At 38.0% G+C, this 23,548-nt stretch overlaps 1 protein-coding gene across 1 annotated transcript in view; it reads right to left on the bottom strand.

The window, feature by feature from the left end:
- The window catches only part of LOC126457798 (DNA topoisomerase 3-alpha), a 197,141-nt gene that overhangs the window by 155,705 nt on the left and 17,888 nt on the right, over positions 1-23,548 (bottom strand). Inside the window, exons 3-5 of the mRNA XM_050094395.1 lie at positions 21,775-21,908; positions 21,584-21,702; positions 12,467-12,637 (exon numbers count right to left, since the gene is read on the bottom strand). Coding sequence (XP_049950352.1) covers positions 12,467-12,637; positions 21,584-21,702; positions 21,775-21,908 — 424 coding nt within the window. The remainder of the gene's footprint in view (positions 1-12,466; positions 12,638-21,583; positions 21,703-21,774; positions 21,909-23,548) is intronic.

The following is a 23,548-nucleotide window of genomic DNA, read 5'->3' as shown; positions in this document are numbered from 1 at the left end:
GACTCATCACCAGTGATACCTGAATTTAAAAAATGAGGATAATTTTCACACATTTCCAACATTTCTCGGCACCGAAGCACTCGCATGTGCTTGTGTTCGTTGGTCGACACTTTTGGGACGAATTTGGCACACACCTTCCTCATGTTCAAATCTTCAGTCACAATGCGGAAAATGGTGTTTTTGAAATGTTTAGAGTTTGTGGTATCAATTGAAGGCTCAACCGTCTGTCAGAGTTCAAACAATTGGGCACACGCGTCATATTTTTGTCGACTCGTGCAGTTAATGGTCATCCACTGCGATGTTCATCGGTGATCTCCTCTCGGCCATCTATGAACGACTTGGGCAATCAGAAAACTTGTGATTTGGACAAATTATCAGTCCCACAGGCATGCTGAAGTAATGGAAATGTTTCATGGTGGACTTCGCAAGTTTAATGCAAAATTTGATAGCATACTGTTGCTCTACAGAAAGATCCATTGTGCCGTGTTACATAAACTCAAAACGGGGTTGACGGAAACGCACATCCTGACTCTCCAGCAGCTCGCAGCCGAATGAGACAAAGAGCGTTTTGAAGCTAACACCCCCCTCCACTTCGCCCAGCTGGTTACGACACGCTATGGTGTACTGTTGCATCAGAAAAAAATTGGTCGCATTACTTATGGAACGCACTCTGTAGTTTCTCCAGTTAATTTATAAAGTAAATAACCTAGGGATGATACCACCCACATACAACATCAAGCACTCAGTATTATTAACACAACAATATTCTGTCAATTTGCTGCACATTAGTGCAAGGCCAAGAATGGCACAATATTTATGTCTGGGAGGCATCAGTTACAACACTGCCTTCAGAAGAAACTTGTGGAAGCTTGATTATACAGATGGGTGTCGCGATTGAGTTGCTTGGCTTGCAAAAAGTAAGCAGAAATTATGCAAAATGGGCGAAACAAGTTCGAGAAGCTTTTTGCAAACATTTTAATTGAAAGTAACCAATTAAAAATTACACAAGTGCAATTTATAATTTACATACTATAACACATAAAACAATTATGCTGACTGATAACTTACATTATGACAATTGATGCAAGATAAATAAATGTATACACTCTCTGGACAGCTGTGCTGGTCTTATCTGCCAGTTCTGAGAAATGCTACATGCTGATCAATTTGGAACTTCATTTCTTCAAAACACAACACTGTGCTCTCCTATACATCTCCTGGTCTACTTTCAATTTTCTATCATTTACCTTTTCTATTTCTATGCATACATTCCTTAGGAGCAAACAGAATTTCTCTTGGTCTCAGCAGGAACTGACGTGTATTGCTCAATACCACCCTTAGACTGAACAATATATTCAAGGAGTGTCAGTATTGTTACAGCTCTGCAGTCTTCCTCAATATACTGTGCATATCATCAATATCAATCTCAGGTAGTATTATTAATGTGCAGAATCAACAAGTGCAAAATATTTTAATCCGTATTTGCTTATTTTTGAAGGTATGTACTGCTGAAAACACATCTATTACAAAAACCTGGAAACATTTCACCAACTGTAACATTATGTTCAAAGCAATAGCTCTTCTGGCAATTTTCCATGAACTTTTCAAACATGTCACAAGTCACAGCAAGGCATTCTAATCATTTCTGTTGGGATCCAGTCGTTCAGACACCAAAGTGACGGCAATGTATCAAGGTCTTAAGTTGTTTCAGATTCATCACAAGACTGAATTATTCAACACCACTATTTTTGGTCCTTCAGAGTTCCACCAAACTTAGATGATTCCCACTATACACTCCTGCTAGGTGCAATAAGGCAATGAAAGCCCATAGTTCAATGCGATCTGTAGAACAGATGTCCATCTCTCTGGAGAAACAATCTTTGGTACTGTGAGTATATTGATTTGTGTACCTGTTACAATCAAAGCAAGGATGTCATCAGCAAACAAATTATTTCAATATTCAACTGCAGCTTACATGTTCTTTGCACTTAGGTACAACAAGGCAATGAAAGCCCACAGTTCAATGCGATCTGTAGAACAGATGTCCATCTCTCTGGAGAAACAACCTTTGGTTCTGTGAGTATATTGATTTGTGTACCTGTTACAATCAAAGCAAGGATGTCATCAGCAAACAAATTATTTCAATATTCAACTGCAGCTTACATGTTCTTTGCACTTCTTACAACTCCAATGAGATGCCCGATGATATGAGATCCCTTGCAATGGTCCCCCCCCCCCCCCTCCCTCTCCCCCCTTCATATTCATCAGTCCTCATCATCTTCTACCGTTACCGAATCACCTTCATGTTCTTCCACCTCATCTTGGGAATCAGCATCAACACACTCTGCCTGAAAATCCTCAGACACAAAGAAGTCCTCCTTGTCATTGCACATCAGAAAATTCTGTATTTCTTAAAGACGACTTGAGTTAGAAACATCATAGTACAGGGTGAGCACGAAGTCTTGCCCTGATTATAAAATTATAACAGCATAACCATTTGACATAATAAACTACATTTGATGCCGTTACATAGGTTAGTGTTACTAGTTTTTTTTTAAGACCACTTATGTTAGTAAACCTCAACGTACGCTCCGTTGGTAGCTCAGAGAATGTCGAGGTAGTATTCCAGTTCCCGCCAGGTGTTTCGTAACATGTGTTCTGTCACAGTACCCACAGCAGTTTGTATCCTAGCCTTCAGTTTGTCAACATCAGCAACTGGTGTGACGAAGACTCTGTCCTTGATACAGACCCATAAAAAAAAGTCAAGGGGTGTAATGTCTGGAGAGGGGAGTAATGTCTGGATCAGTGGATTGAAAGGAATGGTCCAACACCCTGGCCATCCTGCACATTATGCCCCTTGACTTTTTTTTCTGGGGCTATATCAAGGACAGAGTCTTCGTCACACCAGTTTCTGAAGTCGACGAACTGAAGGCTACGATACAAGCTGCTGTGGGTACTGTGACAGAACACATGTTACAAAACACCTGGCAGGAACTGGAATACCGCCACGACATTCTCCGAGCTACCAAGGGGGCACACATTGAAGTTTACTAATGTAAGTGGTCTTTAAAAAAAAAACTAGTAACACTAACCTGTGTAACGGCATCAAATGTAACTTATTATGTCAAACGGTTATTCTGTTATAAATACGATGGAGGGGTGGAAACTGTTGCTTGGAGGGCGTGGGGACAGTGTGTTACCATACTACTTCTCATTTGAAGTGAAGGTATACAAACAAATCTCCAGCACAGATAGGGGCACTTAAGTAGCAATGCCTTTTTACTAAAGAAGTAAGCCTTTTCTGCACACTGCTGGCCCATGCATTACGTCCCCTCTCGGAAAATATTGATTGTCAGCAAACATTATTGCATTGCCTTTTGCATAATTTATGTTCATTGCTATAATTTTAGAAGCTAGAAAGTATTATCAAATTGAATACTAAAATTGAAAAATCTAAATGTATATTACAAAAAAAAAATGTGTTATTAATGGATGAATCTACTGTTAACCCCGTCGTTTACTGTTACCAATGTCCATTTTTGGTCAGTGACATGTATTAATTTAAGTGCCAGTTTGAGATACGAGCTCGCAGCAATATGGAGGTAGCCAAGAAACACTCAAAAAACATACCATAAAATGAAAAAGGTCAGTTTGCTGGAATATTGAAAAAGTACATAACTACTATTGAATCTAAGAAGCATGCTGTCAACATGCTAAAACGGAAAAAGAATGCTTTGGGAAAAATGCAAGTTAAATACAACGCAGAAGCTCTAACACAAACATCACAAGAGCAGCTTAAAGTAATCTGGAAGGACATGAAAGCGAAAGCAAAGAAAATGAAATCTAAATGTAATTGAGAACAATTTCAAACTGGCAATGGAGTAGGTGAGACAAAGACCAATGTTATAAGCCAAAGGTTGTTGATATGATCACACAAGTTTTCGAAGGGATAGCTGGAGTTAACGACAATGACACATCTGAAGATAATGTGATACTTTCAAGCAACTTTGACAACGATAACTGTTCTGAAGGCAGCAATGAAACTGCTGAAAGTGGAACTTTACCCCATAGTCATTAACCTTGGCCTGCATTTTCTGGTGGAAGCTTATCAGAAGAAGCGCCCAGCAAAAGAGGGAGAGAAGTGTGGTTGTAGTGAAGAATTAAGAGTTGTTGAAAAAAGCAGACGAGCTTCATTCCTAAAAATGTATTTAATACGAGAGGAATACAATGCAAAAATGTTATTAACAGAAATAGAAAGAGAAATCATGAAAAAAGAGCATCACCTTAAAATGGAAATTACAAATAGGTTCAACAATGTAATGCAGAAAACTTCAGGTTCCCGTTCTTCAGCCAATGTGCTCGAGAAATTTGGATTTTTATGAATGAATAAGAACATATTCATATGTATAAAACATATTTTATTTCCTTGATATTTTTTTCTAATGGTTAATATGTTCTTCTTTTTTGATGGCATAATATTTGTGTTTATCATTTCAGGATCGGTACTAATTTTTGTTAATACCACATTCTAATATTTATCTGAATTTGCAATATTTTAAAAGAAATTTTTTTTTTAAATAACTGAAACATCATATGACTTTGTAAACTCAGTTAAGAAATAAAATGAGAATGTTAATCCCCTAAAAAAAAAACATAACTATAAAATTACACATAAATAAAATGAGTCACTTTTCACTGCAATAGTGACAAGCAGGTGGCTTATTTATTCATTTAAGAAGAAAAAGTCTATACACTAACTTATAATTTTACTAGCAAATTAAGTACAAGTTTAATTAAAATAATTAAGTATAACAGAGGTTTTGACAGCTTGGCCTGCAGCACCTGCTTCTGGCTGAAATGCACATCTTTCAGTGTCATTCACTCCACAGCATCAGGGTGAAACATATTTCTAGCTTCTATTCCAAAGTTGTGCAGAATTGCAGCAGCCACAATAACATTCCCAAATTTGTTCGGTTTAAATCACATTGTTTTAGAGAGAATTTGGAAACATTTGTGCCAAACACCAATGCTCGCTCTATTACACATTTGGTAGCAATATGGGCTCCATAGTAGCACTGTTCAGCTCCTGTATGGGCACGGAACACAGGCGACATAAGATGTTTGGAGAGAGCATATCCACTATCTCCAACAAGCAACCCATCATACTGTCCATTTTCAAATTCTGCAGCAACTCTACTATTGTCCCATATGCGTGCATTGTGCATGGTTCCCGGCCAATGGCTTACCATGCTCAAGATTTTCATATTGGCAACACAGATGATTTTTGTATTGATAGAAAGGAAATTCTTGTGATTACTGTATAATTCTGCTTATGCTCCAGTAGGACAAAGTATGGGTATATGTACACAATCTATGGCCCCTATGACATTTGAGAATCCACCAGTTTGATAGAATTCCCTTTTGCTCCTTGATATATTTTCTTGGCCCTGTAGCATGGTCACTATAACATACTGTTAAAAGCTCTTCCAGCAGTAGTACAATGGATATTAATGAGATCCCCTGCTACGATTTGATAATTACCTGTGCAAAAGATTCGCAGTCCACAAAGGAGTTGCAGCCTAAGAGACAAAGCACGGTTTCTGTCAGAACTATGCTGCAGTAACCAGCATACCAAGCAGCAACTCAAAAGACTTCTTACGAAATCCATACCGCTCTTTGAAATCACTGTCACTATACATCACAAATGGGTCTCTTCTCTCCATTACAACCCTCATTCTTGGGTTGTTCACCTCTTCCTCGATCTCCATATATTCTTCATAGTCCAGGTAATCCATAGAATTCGACACTTAAAAACCCACAACTCAAAGATTGCACCACACTCTCTTACTTTACTCCTGCTACTGCCTAGGAGTAAATTTTGGTCTTATTTCCTCCTTAAGTTGCTAATGTAGTAGTGTACTCTTCAATGGTTCTCTCCACCAGCGATGAAGTAAAAAAAACTTACTTTGGAAGTAAATGAAAAATTTACTCCTGGAGTAATTTACTCCTTTAGTTAAGTACTATACACTGGAAGTCACCGATTTCCTTCTCTCTTAGTAACTTACTACTTTAGTTTCACTTACTCCTGGTTGGTGCTTGCCACCCTAAGCCTCTCCCAATCCCAACACCTCGTCACAAGGATCATATCCCTGTGGAAGACCAAGGTGCATGACCTGCGCAATCTATCCACCCAGCTCATCCTATTCCAGCCCTGTCACAGGCTTATTCTACCCCATCAGAGGCTGGTCCACCTGTGAAAGCAATCATGTCATATATCAGCTCTACTGCAATCAATGCACAGGTTTTTATATTGGTATGACTATACCAGATGTCCACCAGGGTGAACAGCCACTGTCAAACTGTGGCCCTGTGGCACAACAAGCAACTAAACATAATGTGAGTGATATGAATGGCTGTTTCACTATCTAAGACATCTGGATCCTACCCTCAACCACCAGCTTTTCTGAACTGCGCAGATGGTAGTTATCCTTACAACATATTCTCTGTTATCGTAATCATCCCGGCCTCAACCTACGGTAACATACTGTCCCCTGTGAGGTAACGGGCAAGTTGCGGTGACCTGGAAATATTCTAAGTTAAGAGTTGGCAGCCACCGCTCAGGCTGTGCAGCAGGGCCGAGCTCATTAGCACCCGCGTGGTGCCTTACAATGGCTGGAGCACGTGGTCCATCAAGCATGTGGCTGGGAATTCCTTGGTGACGCTGTGTGCCGGGAGGGCCAAAGATGGCAGATTTTGTGAAACCTTAATGGCAGACATTTCACAGTTCATATAGAAATTAATAGTAGCCAAATGAATTGTGATACCTCAAAAAGAAACATGTACATTACCATTATTTCCACAACAATTCTGGTGGTGTAATCAGATTTTCAATATATTTATTAGTTTAAAGTTTAGTATCTGACAATAAATTATACAAGTAACACCCAGCAGCGAATTTCCAAAATCTAAATGGTTCATCCTATTTCGTCAATCTACATGACTTTAAAAAGCTATTAGTGTAAACAATAATTGGTATGAATTACAGGCTTGTAACTTAAATAGTACATGAGTTATTGGAGGTCAAAGTGGCCAATTACTATCGATCGCGTCAGGCCATAAGTAGTGCACAGTTACAAGAAAAAACAGTAGCAGCATGCTTATAAATATATTTATTCATCTAGGTCTTTGTTTATATCCGATATGTAGCATTCATGAAGAAATTGGTTAAATATTTACTGTGTTATAGAAAGCACAGAGACATTAAGCTACTGGCCTACCTTTTGTTCTATTCCTTTGATATATGTTTGTTTAATTTGTTTATGTATCTAATAATGTGTGTTAGAGCATGTTTATGGTCCAGCTGTAGGAATATATATACAATTTCAAGTTATTTAAATGTAAATCCAATACTTCGAATGTGTTTCATTATGTTTGTGTGGGTGCGTTGGCATGAAGACATGGCGCGAGCGCTGTAGCCAATCACAGTGCTCGTGAATGGGGAGACTGGATGGAAGTGAGTTCGGGTGAGGAGTGCTGAACAGTATGGGATGGGAAGTGCCAGGACGGTACAGACGCACGGTCGCAAGAGAGACTTGGAGTGTGGAGCGGTTTGTGCGTGATCACAAGAGATAGAAATACTTCGGAGTGTGGACTTGTGAACTTGTGAGATTTCTGAAGTTTCTACAGTGAAGACGTAGTGTACATTTAGAAGTGAATATCTCGGGAGCTATGTTGTTGATCACAACTAATTACGTGCAGTAGGAATCTATTGTTTCCCTGTTATTCAGCTTATATTTTATTTAATTGATGGACCATCGACACCAATTTAAGTGTTTTGCAGAAATATACCGCACTCTCAAAAGTACTTCTACTATCGTACTCATCATTTAAGTCATTAAGATAGTACCTGCAGATTTTATTTAATTGCAATCTTTCATTTATAAATTTATATGTTACATTCATAACTCACAACTGCCAAGTGGTAGAAACCTTCAACCATTCGATTCATGTGTGTATTCTTATCATATACTGTAGACTCAGCAGTATTTGGCCTTTAATGTGGCAACTGCGTATCCCAGCCACTAGACAATGAAACCAGCCAAAACTGAGGGTACGTAGTTGAGGGCCACACCAACATCATTTCATTTCATCATTTATTGAAAGCCCGCACCCCACACCCTCCACCCAACAGTTTTCAGCCCCTCTGTCCTATCATCTCCTCCCCAGTCTCGTCTTCCATCCTCTGCCAATGTGCCTGTCCATCTTTCCCAGCTCCACTACTTTTTCACCCCGTTTTCCCCAGCTCCCTGCCCCACAACCTCCCGACACTCTGTTGGCAGTCTAGTCCCTGTGCACTCTGCCAGAACAACAGTGCTCTTCTCTTCCCTAGCCTGTACATTGCTATGCCTTCCACTTGCCCCTGCTGCTTCCATTCTACGTGACAAATGCATTCTTGTCCAAGCTGAGAGTGTTGGCGGTCATGTATGCATCAGGTGTGCCTGCTTGTGTGAATGCTGTGATGAAGGCTGTGGCCGAAAGCTAATGTGAAAGTGTCTTTTAGTTGTGCCTATCTGCAACTTAATGCATTATCTTCATAGTAAGTAGCAATCTATCTTTTCCTGCATTGTTAAGTACAAACACATTAATTACAGCCAAAACAAATAATATATGTGGCTAAAAATGGTGGTCATCATATAAATCTAAGTGAATTAATCTGATGAATAAGGCTTTTTTTGTTTTACAGACTTCTAAATTTGTGATTTTAAGATGAACTAATAATAAAACATATGTTAAGCCAAAGAAATACCTTAAATATCAAAATTAACACGTGGATAAACAGTGTTAATTCACCATATTTACCAATGTTCCAACACTTTTGCATAATTTGAACACCTAACACAATCTATTAACAGCTTTGAGCGTGTAAAAATGTCTTCGCAGGTGGCATTTTCGTAATAAGATATTACTACAATACCATCATCTTACATATAAAGTACATAACAAAGAAAGTATGTGCATACACACACGTATTGCATGCATGTGCTCTCATGTCTCTCTCTCTCTCTCTCTCTCTCTCTCTCTCTCTCCCTCTCACGCATACACTCTCTCTCTCTCTCTCTCTCTCTCTCTCTCTTCGCCTTCCCCCCCCCCCCCCCCCTCCCCACCTAACATTAATTGTGTACAGAATAACAGCATTTGCAAGAAAGCACCACACAGACAGCACAAAGATATAAGTAGCCTACAAACCTTAAGGATGTGTTGCCTTTTACTACTCTTATCAGTATTATTACACATTTAGGGACATGAAAAATTTGCATTTTGTAATAAATGCAAATACAGTTGGGAAGTCTGCCTGAAAATGTAAAAAGGCAACGTTACCTAATAGATGCTATTTCACAGCTAAGTGTATCCAGATGAACTATTTCATCGGAAGTAATTTGAAATAGCTTTATTTTGTGCATACAACTATCAAGCATGTAATCTGTTTTCAATTACTGGCATAGCACATCGTTGGCAAAGGTCAGTTTTGAAAGATAATGTGTATTAGAACGTATCTGTAAAATAAAATGTGCATGAATGCAACAGGGTATCAGTGTGCTCAAAGCACTGGTGCCACACCAATTATGAGTGGTTGGATGGTCTGTTTAAGATACACACCACATAATGCATTGTACATAGTACACAGCCATGGGACCTATCATCTTACAACAAAGAAACATGTACATTTGCCTGCCAGTTAAACTGCTATAATGCAGATGTCTTTTTAATGTGGTAGTTTTTAGGGAGCAAGTGTTCTGAATTGTGGTTGTGTTGAGTACCGTTAGAGGTCGGGCCTGGACTACCTCGTTTACGACACTGCCAATTTCAGTAAGCAGTTGTGCAGTAGCTGTTAGAGAATGCTTTGTGTTAAGCATTGCTCATTGTTTTTACTCTTATTTTGAAATGAGTGAAGAGATTGATCCTGGCCCATCATGTAGTTCGATTATGAGCCTCACAACACCAGAGGAGATCAGCGATCCCTGTGACTTTCCCAGAAATGCAGAATATGGGTGTCAGATGCTGACCTGCAAGGAGGAGCTGGGGCTCCACTGCTTCACACCCCTCTGGCAGCCATAATTCTAGTTTGTTACATTAGTGGCCAACTGCCTGCTTATAGTGTCCACACTGTGCACTATAGCGAAAAACAACAATACCTTTAAACGTATTTCGACCATGATGAAATTTTTCACCTTACATGCAAATAAGAGTTATTTTTGGTTCTGCTACTATGCTCAATACCTTGTTGGTTCCATCTCTAATGTTGTCAAGTGTGGGTTGAATGCCCACAAAAGAAAAAAATTAATATTCTGCACATTTGTAAATATGAAACTGGTGGGGAAAAAGTAGTGACAAGAAACACCCTAAATCAGTGAAGCACTAAATACACTGGCAGGAAAATGCTGCAGCTTCACAACCGAAACAATCATTTGTTGAAAGAAACAGAGCCAAAAGAAGAATACAAGCAAAGACCACTACAGAAACAAATTGTTCAAGTTTTTGCAAAAGCAAACATTCCAGTCAGAAAGCTCCCCAATCATCAAAAAGTTATGAAGTTATTTCAAAGTAGTGAGGCATTGTCTTTAGGTACATGTAGCAACAACCTTTTCATTTTGTATGTCTGACCTTTTAAAAAAAAAAATTAAATTTTGCTGAAAATATATGCTACATTTTTAGCTCCCTACACATTATTTAAAAAAGTGTCACATACAAATAAATAGAAGAAACCTGCTTCTTGAGCTTGAGACAAAATAAGCTCCAAACATTTAAAAATATTTGAAGATTACTAACATATCTATTTGTTATAAATCTAAATGTAGTTTCCAACTGTACTGTGAAAGCTCAATGGCAACACAAGGAGTACATTGAGGAATCTGTTGTAATAAATAAGATGACAGTATTGATGTACAAGTTAAACTTCAATAACTTAGCAAAAAGATGGGTATAAGTTAGTGTGTTACTATTATATCTTTATTAAAGAATGCATACATGTGGGGAAATCATTATGAATAAACTAAAATTGCATGAGGAATAATAAGACTGTGGCTGTCTTAGCAGTCTGTTAAAAAGAACTATACTATTGCATCCACCAGTGAAAAAGGCAACAGCGGAAAGTTCTGACAAAGCCAGAAGAACGATAACTGAGCTACATAAATGAGTACAGATATAAAAAACACCTCAAAAAAGAAAATGATAATGTAACCAACAATGATAAAAACATATAAATAACAAACATTAGAAAAACAAGTGGCAAATATAGTGTTTTTTTTCTCCAAATGTTGAGATCATCAATACAGCAAAGAGGTATAAGATACTAACACAGGTGGGTCCAAGGAGAAAGTACTATTTTAACATGTATAATGTTGGATTACAAATGTATTCATTGAAAAAAAAAATTAACTGAAGTAAAATCAATATTACTGGTACAAAGATTTTTGTACATGAAGTTTCTGAAGTTTTCTTGGCACAACTGACTGATAGTCTGCTTTAAGGTTTGTAATTAAGTTGACAATCCTATTTTATGAACAACCACTTTATGAGTGAACTAGCTGTCTCCTTTGTGTGCTCTGAGTAGTAGTCTTGTGTGTGTTCACTGCCTGGACTGGCTGGCAGAGCACCTGATGAATACAACAGAGTCAATCGTCAAAATACAGAGTGCAAAATGGGACAATCAACCACAAAATGTTCTCAACAAGAAGAGTGAAAATGTAAATAGAAAAGTCAATCAGAAAATGTTCTCAACAAGAGAAATGTAAAGATGAACGTTATTTGAGAAATGAGTTTTTTTGGTCATTGTTAATTTATATGTTGCTTCAGTTATGAAGCAGTTTTTCTTCTGTGCAAATGGTACTTAAGCAAATAATTCAAATTAAATTGCAGATTGATGATGATGATGATGTTTGGTTTGTGCAGCACTCAAATGGGCGGTCATCAGCGCCCATACAAAGTCCCAATTTTTACACTGTCCAGTTGTTTTACGCAATCCAATTTAGACACTATCATGGATGATGATGATCACGAAATGATGAAGACAAACACAAACACCCAGTCCCCAGGACCCCGTGATCCAGAGGCAGCAACACTAGCCGCTAGATCACGAGCTGTGGATAAATTGCAGATTGAATGTGGTGAAAATATTATTAGTTTCCTCAGAGTAAAACCACAACTATTCAGTAACAATTTAATAATACTATGCACAACAACAACATTACCACTGTTTAAAAATTGTTTTCGTACATAAGATTTTTTTAATAAGTTCATATTACTGATTTCTTTAGTTAGCATGCAATTAGTTTCAAAATAAACAAAATCCCTGTCACAATAATTACAACAAAAATCACACACCATTAAACCAATACAGATTGTCAATATATGAAAATAATCTTAGCAACGAAGAAATAACAACAACTAAGCAACAAAAATCACTTACCAGAAATTTTCCAGAAGAGTTCAGGGACAAAACTGTCAACAGCCTTGTATCTCTCAACTACAAATCCAAGAGTTGGGAACTGACAGCTTCCATAACTGATCAATGAATCACTGAGTTTTTCAGGAAAAACCTTCTGCAGTCGAAGTGTTTGGAACCGAGTAAACGCAGCACCTATAAGAAGAGATATACAGATGAAATTTGAGGGATGAGGTGAGGGTTCATGTAAACCAATACAGAAACCAGAACTTCATTATTTCAGTTCTAGCTAGAATGCGGGCTCAGCCACTGGGTAAGTGAGAAAGGAAAGAGTCTTGTTATTTTCTATGTCCTGTTTTCCTCTTCCCACAACAATAACATGAGTAAGCAAAGACAAGGAACTGGTAATACATTGGATTACAATATCTTGCCAGAATACAAACAGAATTAAACAACTATTATGACCAGTAGTGTAAAATATTCCAGTCTGTTATCGAAACAGCAAAATGTGATAATGTCTCTGGTTTAGCACTACTAGTTTTTTTTTATTTTTGAGATTATATAAAACATTTTCCATAAAGCAACAATTTGCTTGGATTCCTCACTAAATACTGGCTCATGAAACTTTGTAAGCAGACTTTTGTCTGGCATCTCTCTTCAAGCTGAGACAGCCAGCATTCCCATGACACTCTCCTGTGAGTCAAGCGGACCTGTCACCATTCATTCTTAATTTCTTTTTATATGTCAATATCCCCAATTAGATTTATTTAGTATAGAACCCACAGAATTAAGCAATATTCTAAGGGGGGATGCACAAATGTTTTGTAAGCAGTCTTCTTTGTAGACTGATTGCACTGTGCAAGTGCGCTGCCAAGGGACTGAAGTCTATCAAATGTTTTACCGTTGATGAGTGTGTGTGAACATTCAATTTTATTTCCCCTTAAACTGTCACACCCAGGTACTTTTAAAATTGTTACATCCAGATATTTTTATGAATTTACTGATTTTGATTATGACTTACTGATATTTTAGTCATAAATTATCATGTTCTCACATTTTGTGAAGTGCATAATTTTACATTTCTGAATATTTAGAGTAAGCTACAATCAAGGCACCATTTTGACATTTCATCAGAATCTGACAATATTTTTGTAGCTTAATTCAGACAGTAGTTCATTACAGTTAGCTGGACCATATGCAAAAAGTCTGAGGTTATTAACAAAGAACATGAGCAGCGATTATCCAACACACTTCCCTGAGATATGTCTGAAGTTACTTCTACAACTGTCGACGAGTCACCACCCAAGATAATGTGCTGCACCCTCCCTATCAATAAATTCCCTCTTTAGTCACAAATTTTGTTTGATATACCGTATGGTGGTTCAAGGGCATGCTGAAAAGTAATGTCTCCATTTTTTTATGTGAAAACACCTAAAGTTCTTTAAATAAAACAAACATTACTGACATTCTCATTCTTTATTCTTCAAAATCTAAGGAGGTGATGAACACTTTTCTCTCAACGAGAGACCGGTTTGTTGATACTGTTACTGCAGAATGTTTGACTTTGTCAGAGCCACAACCTAATGTCTGCTTGCACCACTTCATCACTATGAAAATGAAGTCCTCAAAAGGCATTCTTTAAATTTTGGAGACACACGAAAAGTGGATAGGGTCAAATCAGAACTGTATGGAAGACGATTGATGGCAGTGAACCCAAGGAGTCAGATTGTCATAGATGTTGCAGCACTCATGTGTGGTCTGGCATTGTCATGTTGAAGGAGAGGGTGCTCCATGTCTGGAGGAACCTTTCAAATTCCAAACTCGATTACAGCACACTGTTTTCATGCGCCAACATAATTCCACACACACCGCCATGTTACACACTACAATTTGGAGCACTCTAACGGCAATGGGCTGCAAATACATAGACATAAAGAATAAAAATGTACAATGTTAATAACATTTGTTTTATTTAAAAGCACTTTAAAAGTTTTCACATAAAAAAACAGAGGCATTACTTTTCAGCGTGTCCTCGTACTTCCATTGAAAGATGTTGGTGTGGTACTATACCTACCTGATTTTCTTCATTCGTGCCTTTCTGAATGTCTCAAAGCACTAATTGGGTTCAAAGGACCAACATTTTTTGAATCTATTCTGTTCGACATAGAGGAAGTCATTCTGCTTGAGATACCTCATTATGTTTGAGCACAGAACACTCCCTCAGATTCTACAACACTTGGACATCAACTATACAGGACAGCGCATTATTGTTCGCTGCAACAGGCAGAAGATGTGTTTTGTCGGTGATGCAAATTTTAGAAATTTTGGTTGAGATATCCTTACTTCTTCAGCACACCGGCATAGAAGTGTGCACAGAATTAGCTACATAAAAATCTGTGCAATATGCACATCTATTTAAATATAAAAGCCGACTTAAGAATTTTCCCTTGGGTGAGACCGCTTGTACATGTGTCAATTTAAAGTTCTATATTCACATATTTTACTGTCCTCATCGCTTCTTCTGCATAATCTTTCATCGTTGTATCAATACCCATTTGTACTGTGAAATTTTGAACATTCACAAGTGCCGCAATAAACTAGTATTGTTATTATCAATTGTAGTCTTAAACTAAATTGCGCTCTTAAAATTTTTAAGAACTGTAGGCCTATCCTCATTCAAAACAATCTTTCTCTAATTTCATTGAGCAATTATGTGAGGAATAGGTTAGTTTCAGAATTTTCAGAGGTTTACAAAACTATATCTTTGTAAGTCAGTGGTACTAGTGTTTTGGATACGTAATTTAATTAATAGCAAATCAACATTTGTGGTTCACAGTTCAGCCAAAGTATACATCACCCCTGAATTTCACTGTATATCAATGCACATAAATGTGTATTTTTGAGAATTTTCAGAAGCTACCACAGTCCTTTGTATAATCTACAAACAATTTGTAACAAATTGGGGCTTGTTATTTAGTTACTGTAGCAAATTTTCCACCTAACATTTTGTGTTACATCTAGTTTTCCCTTAAGAGAAGTAGCTCAATATGTTATCTGCATTTATTGTACATTAACTCAGTTTTCAAGTTTGCTAACAACTATAATTAACATCAAAACATTTTAGGAAACTAGTAATTTTTGTGTTGCCTTAACATAAATCTCATTTTGTGTATCTGCTCCAATTCTTCTGGGAAATTAGCAACTTTTCAGCTCCACAGATTAAAAGATAATCAGCAGGTTTAATTTAAATTGCTTTGTTCACTGCCTTGTAATACATTGCACCAGCCAAAATGCAGACCTACTGTGAATGCTGATTCCAAACACGGGATGAATTGGTTGAGACTTGTAAGCAGCTGGAAATTGCCCTTACTACTGTCAAATGATTGACAGCTGCCGCAAATCGGTGTGTTGGAAGAGCTCCCAAGAGTCATGTACCTGTGATGCCTGTAACAGAGATACCTCAAGTACTATCCTCTCCTGTGGATCCTGTCTCCTCTGCAGAAAGCACAGGATCTATCATTACCAGTCAACTTGGCTGCGAGTGGTGTGCCAATGGTAGACCTAGGCATCCTGTACAGTGTGGACGGGCACCAGGGAGGACTCAGGTTGTTGTACCGATCCCCCTAACCACCAAGTTTGAGGTGCCGTCTTTCACTGAAACTGAAACAGTGGGACTCACTTCACCTGTTGTGCGGAAACCTGTTTTGTCCAATGTCTGGAGGAGGCAAACTCAAAAGGGTAGGGGTCTGTTAATCGTAGGCAGCTCGAATGTACAGCGAATGATGGTACCCCTTATGGAAATGGCAGCAAGGGACACAAAAGGACGTCAGGTGCACCCAGGGTGTACACCTGGGGGTCTCACTCAACATGTTGAAGAGGCTATTCTAGCAGCTACTGAGGAAACAGGATGCAACCAACTGCAGATTGTGGTGCACATTGGAACAAATGTTTCATGTTGTCTGGGCTCCAAAGTCATTCTTGCATCATTTCAGCAACTGTCAGAGAGGGGTGAGAAGACCAGCCTTGGATGTGAAGTTTCAATGAAGCTCACAATTTGCAGCATTGTCCCCACACCTGATCGTGGCCCTTTGGTTCTGAGCTGAGTGGAAGGACTGAACTGGAGACTTCGAAAGTTCTGTGGCAAGCTAGGCTGCGACTTCCTGGACTTGCGCCGTAGGGTGTAATACATTGCACCTGTCAAAATGCAGCCCCACTGTGAATGCTTTTTTCAAACACAGAAACTCAGAAGTATCAGTGTAAGATCGAAAGAAATGACTCCCACAGATGAGTGTACTGAAACCCTAATGGTAAACTGTCGAAGCATTCACAACAAAGTGCCAGAACTTGAAGCGCTCATCAAAAGCAGTGAAACTCATATAATACTACATACAGAAAGCTGACTGACAGCTGAAATTGACAGCAGTGAGATTTTTGGTGAAAATTTGAGTGTATATCGAAAGGACAGACAAATGGAAAATGGAGGTAGTGTATTTGCCACAGTAGACAAAAAAACTCAAATCCATTCCAACAGAAATTGACGCTGTGTGTGAGATTGTTTGGACAAGACACAATATCAGTGGTGGACATAAAATGATAATTGGTTCCTTGTATTGCCCACCAGACTCATCTCCTGACATAACTGAAAACTTCACAGAAAACTTCAGTTCACTTGTACGTCTGTTCCCAATCATACTGTAATCATCGGTGGAGACTTTAATCATCCAACAATTAATTGGAAAAATTACAGTTCTGTTAGTGGTGAGAGTGATAGGACATCCTGTGAAACTTTACAAAATGCCTTCTCTGAAAACTACATAGAACAGATAGTTAGGAACCCCACTCGTGATGGAAATATGCTGGATCTAATGGCAACAAATAGACCTGACCTCTTTGAGGTTGTCCACATCAAAACTGATATCAGTGACCATGATGCGGTTGTGGCAAGAATGATTACCAAAGTACAACTAAAAAATCTCCAGTAAACTAGATAAAAAATCAATAGTGTTATATCTCAATGAGGAACTTGAAACCTTCACCACAGGTCAGGAGCAAATAGGGGAACTCTGGCTCAAGTTTAAAAGAATAGTAGACCACACACTGGAAAGATATGTACCCAGTACAACAGTTCATAATGGGAGGGAACATCCATGGTATACAGACACTAAAAAAACTTTTAAAGAAACAGAGATTAGTGCATAATAGGTGTAAAACAAAGCGTAAGGCCATAGATACATAGATGCTGAATGAAACAAGTCTTCCTGTCTGTCAAGTGAGCAATGTGTGATGCCTTCAGTGACTACTTAGCAGAATAGTGCCAAATGACATTTCACAAAAGCCAAAGAAATTCTGTATGTAAAGACTGTTAGTGGCACAAAAGTTAGTGTCCAGTCCCTATCGAATAAGACAGGAACTGAAACTGAGGGTAGCAGAAATGCTTAACTCCGTTTTCAAATTTTCCTTTATAAAGGAAAACCCAGGAGAAATGCCCCAATTGAATCCCCATACCACTGAAAAGATTAATGAAATAAGTATTAGTGTCAATGGTATTGAGAAACTGCTGAAATCATTAAAATTGAACAAAGCTCCTGGCCCCGATGGAATCCCTGTACTGAGTTTGCAACTGAGTTATCCCCTCTTCTCACTATAATCTATCGTAGATCCATTGAACAAAAAACCATGCCCACTTCTTGGAAAAAGGCACAGGTCGCACCCATCTATGAGAAGGGTAGTAGAAGAGATCCACAAAACTATCATCCAATATCCTTGACATTGATTTGTTGCAGAATCTTAGAACATATTCTGAGCTCAAACATAATGAGGTATCTTGAACAGAATGACCCCCTTAGTGCCAACCAGCACGGTTTTTGTAAATATCAATCATGTGAAACCCAACTCTCACTTTTCTCAGATGACACACTTAAAGCTTTGGATCAAGGCAACCAGGTAGACACAGTGTTTCTTGATTTCTGGAAAGCATTTGACTCTGTACTGCATCTATGATTATTGTCAAAAGTATGATCATATGGGGTATCAAGTGACATTTTTTACTGGATTGAGGACTTTTTGCTGAAGGACACAGCATGTTATCTTGGATGGAGTGTCATCGTCAGATGTAGAAGTAACTTAGGATGTACCCCAAGAAAGTGTGTTGGGACCCTTGCTGGTCGTATTGTATATTAATGAACTTGCAGATAATATTAATAGTAAATCAGGCTTTTTGCAGATGATGCAGTTATCTATAATGAATTACTATCTGAGAGAAGCTGCATAAATACTCAGTCAGATCTTGATAAGATTTCAACATGGTGCAGAGATTGGCAACTTGCTCCAAATGTTCACAAATGTAAAATTTTGTATTTCACAAAATGAAAAAAAAATATCTTATGATTATAGTATCAATGGAATGATCACATAGGTATGGTCGTGGGTAAAGCAGGTGGTAGACTTCAGTTTATTGGTAGAATACGGAGGAAGAGTAATCAGTCTACAAAAGAAATTGCTTACAAATCACTCGTGCGACCCATCCTAGAATACGCTCAAGTGTGTGGGACCCTTACCAGATAAGTCCAACAGGGTATATTGATCATATACAGGAAGGGCAGCACGAATGGTCACAGTTTTGTTTAATCTATGGGAGAGTGTCGCAGAGATGCTGAAGGAACTGAAATGGCAGACCCTTCAAGACAGACATAAACTATCCTGAGAAAGTCTACTAACAAAGTTTCAAGATCCGGCTTTAACTGATTACTCTAGGGATATACTACAACCCCCTGCGTATTACTCACACAGGGATCATGCGGATAAGAGTCAATCAATCACTCTTCCAATGCTCCATATGTGAATGGAACAGCAAGAAACCGTAATAACTGGTACAAAGGGACGTACCTTCTGTCATGCATTTCATGATGTTTTGCACAGTACAGATGTAGATTGTAGATATGGACATAGACAGTAGTTCCACAGATCACTTCTGTTACCCACGTTGTAGATGAGTGTCGCCTGGAATTTCTTCCAAACAATGAGCACATTTTTTTTAAGGATTCTTCCTTATATTATGGTTAAGAAAGAGGCCAACTTAGCTGATAACTTTGTATAGAATCCTATAGCATTTCCATTGGACCCACAGGCTTTGTTCAGTTTCATCGATTTTAACTATTTCTCAACATTACTGACACTAATATCTATTTCATTCATCTTGGCAGTGGTGCAAAAATTGAACTGGGGCAACACTCTTGCGCATCTCCCTTCATAATGAAACATGTAAAAATGGAGTTTAGCTTATATGATATTGCCTTCCTGTCTCATCCATGGTTCAACTGTTAACTTGGTATACTGACAGCCTTTACATATGACCAAAATTTCTTGGGGTTTTGTGAGATGTCTTTTAATAAGATTTTGCTATAGTTGGCATTCAACATATAACACATTTTCCATCTAACAGCCAAATATGTTTCATTTAACACACCTTTATCTACAGCCACAAACTGTGCAGTAGTTGCTATTTCTGCACAGAGTCTGTATACCACAGAGTGTCTCTCCCACCATGAACTGACCTACTAGGTACATATCCAGTACTTGGTCAACTATTTTTCTAATCTTGTGACATCAATTCTCTACATGTTCATGCCTGGAGTTCGAGTTTAAGATACAAAACTGGTGAAGAACAAGGTAAGGCAGGCTGAAAAGAGACTACATCTTTCAGACTTGTCGAAAGATGGTGTGAGACATTTAATGCAAATAGTGGCTCAACACAAAATATTTTCATGGGAGAAATGCTATTTATGCCCAGAAGACAGATTTTAGATTATACTAGGCATGTGATTAAAAAAAGAAAAGAAGTAAGATTAGGGTATAGCATTCCACCATTAGAGGTGAACTCAAAGTTAGGTTTGGGAAAGGAAGTCGGACATGCCCTTTCAGTGAAACCATCCCAACATTTGTCTTAATACACAGAAAACCTAAATCTGGGTGGCTGGATGTGCATTGGAATCACTGCCCTAAATAAGAGTCCATTGTCTAAACTGCTGTTTCACCTCCTTTGGTATCATACGAGAAGACTCTTGAGCGGTACAGAGGAAGTGAATTCAAATGGAGACGCCTGCAAGGAAGATAATGTTCTTTTTGTGAGGCACTTATGAGAAACTTAAGAGAACCAGCATTTGAGGCTGACTGCAAAACATTCAACTGCTGCCAATGTAGATTTCACATAATGGCCATGAAGATATGATAACAGAAATAAGGGCGTGTACAGAGGCATATAGACAGCCGTTTTTTTTCCTTGCCCATTTTGCAAAAGGAACTGGCTAGGAGTAGTACAAGGTATCCTCTGCTATTCACCGTACAATGGCTTGTGGAGTATGCATATATATGCAGATGTAGACGAAGTGGGTGAGCAAATGTAAATATGATAAAAACCAATAGAAGAAACAGCAAAGAATAAAAGACATGTACAAATTAATGCAAATAAAATAGCTATTGACAATAAAAGCCAGGACATGAAGTAAAACATTTTCAGCAGTCAAAAAAGAATGCATTCAATGGAAGGAGTACTGAGAACAACATCAATAAACATGAGTAATCAAATCATACAAATGTATTGCAATTTTACAACAAGGGTCAGCCAAGAAAATGTGGTAAAATAAGCTTACAGTAGCTTCATTTGGCAAGGTTCCCCTTTACCAACACAGATCCTGCGTACGCCTGCCTCTTGAGAAGATGGTCATTTATGTAAGAGGCTCTCTCTTTACGATATGATGTGTCACCAATCATACTGGAAACAAGGGAACCCAGTACAAGCAAACACAGCAAAGTAGCATGGTTATAGTATATTGCAAGAGTAAGTACGAAGCATGAAATGGGAAGTCTTTGGTAATGCATAGTCATTTCTGGGAGATATTGTTTGTGATCTTATTAAAGGTACAACCACAGCACTTACAGTGAAGGAAATAATGGAAAACCCAAATAAAGATCCCTGAAAGAAGATTACAATCCACCTCTTTTTGAAGACAAGTATTGTCTTTCATCACTGTTCCATCTCATTTACTAATAAAAGTAAAAAAGGGTCATTACTGTCACAAAAAGTGTTTATAAGAAAATTGGTGGGGTAACTAAGGATTGTCAAAGAAATTTAATATGACATACCTATTCGCAAATCGAGCTCCTGGCGTACATCAACCGCATCACTGATTTGTTTGTTAGGTTCTGCCAGATTCTGTATTGCTCTATGCACAGATGCAGCAGTGATTTCAGAAAATTTAGCCCTAAGGAAAGCCAGAAATTATTAAAAGTGAAACAGGTAAACATATATAGTGGCAAGAAAAACAAATACCAACCTATATATTCGCAGATTTGGTTTCACAGAGGAACACACCTGAATTATTTCAAAGCCAATGTTCTCCCCCTCACGATCGCAATCTGTCCAGATGATTAACATTGCACATGACCGTACTTCTCTTTCCAGTGTCTTCTGCAGAGAAGAAACATTATTTTGAAGAATGAGAATTCAATACTAGGAACACAAAATGTGACATGCATATTTTTATCAACTATAAATATAAATTATTCAGTAAGTGAAAATGCCTGAATCCACTGATCCTGAATCAGAGCCAGAATTTTCCTATTCCATAAATTATAATATAAATCATGGCATCGACATAATAATCTTCTAACAATAAGAGCACATGTTATAGGTAAGACAATCCAATAAATGTTTGTATGCCATTGTTTTAAATAGTTAAATTGCTAATTAAATATTCCTCCACGGAAAACCATTTCTGGAGGGTAAACAGCAGTACGAATTTATTGTACATGTGAGTGAGACAGGCATCTGCAAAATCTTGACACTTTTTCTCTCGCTCCATTAGCAAATGGCAGTAGTACCCTCAGCGAAGCACCATATGGTAACTTGCAGAGTATGCAAGTAGAAGCAGATGTAGATCTAAGCTAACTGAGTCATTCTGGGACTGAGGTTACTGCGACTTTTTGGGTGCGTCTGTGGTGAAGAGATTCACCAAATTAAAAAAAAAACTGGGAATAATATCCAATTTGCCCTGTGTAACATCTACCAAAGTAGCTTATTTTTTAACAATATTCTTTTTGGTACAATAACCCATATTGATAAGTGGCCACTATATACATCCTTACCAACTTCCCAATGAGCAATATCCAGAAGAGCAGGTGACCAAAGAAGCCAAATGCTGCAACAACAGTCTTTGCTGGAGTGTGTCACTTGCCCTCAGTTGAAAAAGCTAATACATTTTGTGAAAATTAGGCTCTTGTTAGTCAACTGAATTGTTGGCACTCAGAGAAGGAAGATTAGACTTTAATGTCCTACAGATGACAAGTTCATTACAGATGGTGCATGAGCTTCAATTGGCCGAAGATGGGAAAGGAAATGTGTGTTGCCCTTTCAAAGAAACTATCACAGTATTTGTCTTAAACAATTTAGGAAGACCAAGGAATGCTTGGATGAGGTTTTTGACTATTGCCCTCCCACATACAAGCCCTGGGTCTTAAAACACTACACTGCCTCATTAGGTTCAGCAGCTGATGGTCGCTTCATAGAAAGGGCAATCAATTAACCAACAAATACACACACCGAATCTGCTTAGCAAACTGCACGATGTTGGAGGTCTAGTTTCAAGAAAAAGACAAATTAAACAAACACAAGTTAAGATTTAGTTGGGCATTTTTATTATGCAATGTCTATTAGCTAATAAAAGCCAAAACGACTTGCTGTATTCCATACATGGCCACCTTCTAACACAGTATAGCTTATTTTAAATTTGTAGCTCACATAAGATCATTGTTTTCAGTATCTGATGAATTCAATTACTGAAATACCATACAATTGTCAGCTTGGTTGGAAACCTAAAAATATTCTTCCCATATATCAAGCCAAGAAAACTTCCATTTACATATTTTTACAGCCATATATTCTAAACTCTAATTTTAAGTAGTTTACAATATATTAAATTACTTTATAATGTTAGTGTTTGCCATGAAAATGTATTCAGTGGTACACATAAGTTAATAAAAAACTGTTTTGTCATAGAGATAGTACAATACGTACAATACTATGTCGACATTAATTCAGATTAATTATGC

Source organism: Schistocerca serialis, chromosome 2, assembly GCF_023864345.2.
Source record: "Schistocerca serialis cubense isolate TAMUIC-IGC-003099 chromosome 2, iqSchSeri2.2, whole genome shotgun sequence".
Lineage (NCBI taxonomy): Eukaryota > Metazoa > Arthropoda > Insecta > Orthoptera > Acrididae > Schistocerca > Schistocerca serialis.
Note: the sequence above shows the minus strand (reverse complement) of the source record. Positions and strands in the feature narration are given on the sequence as shown.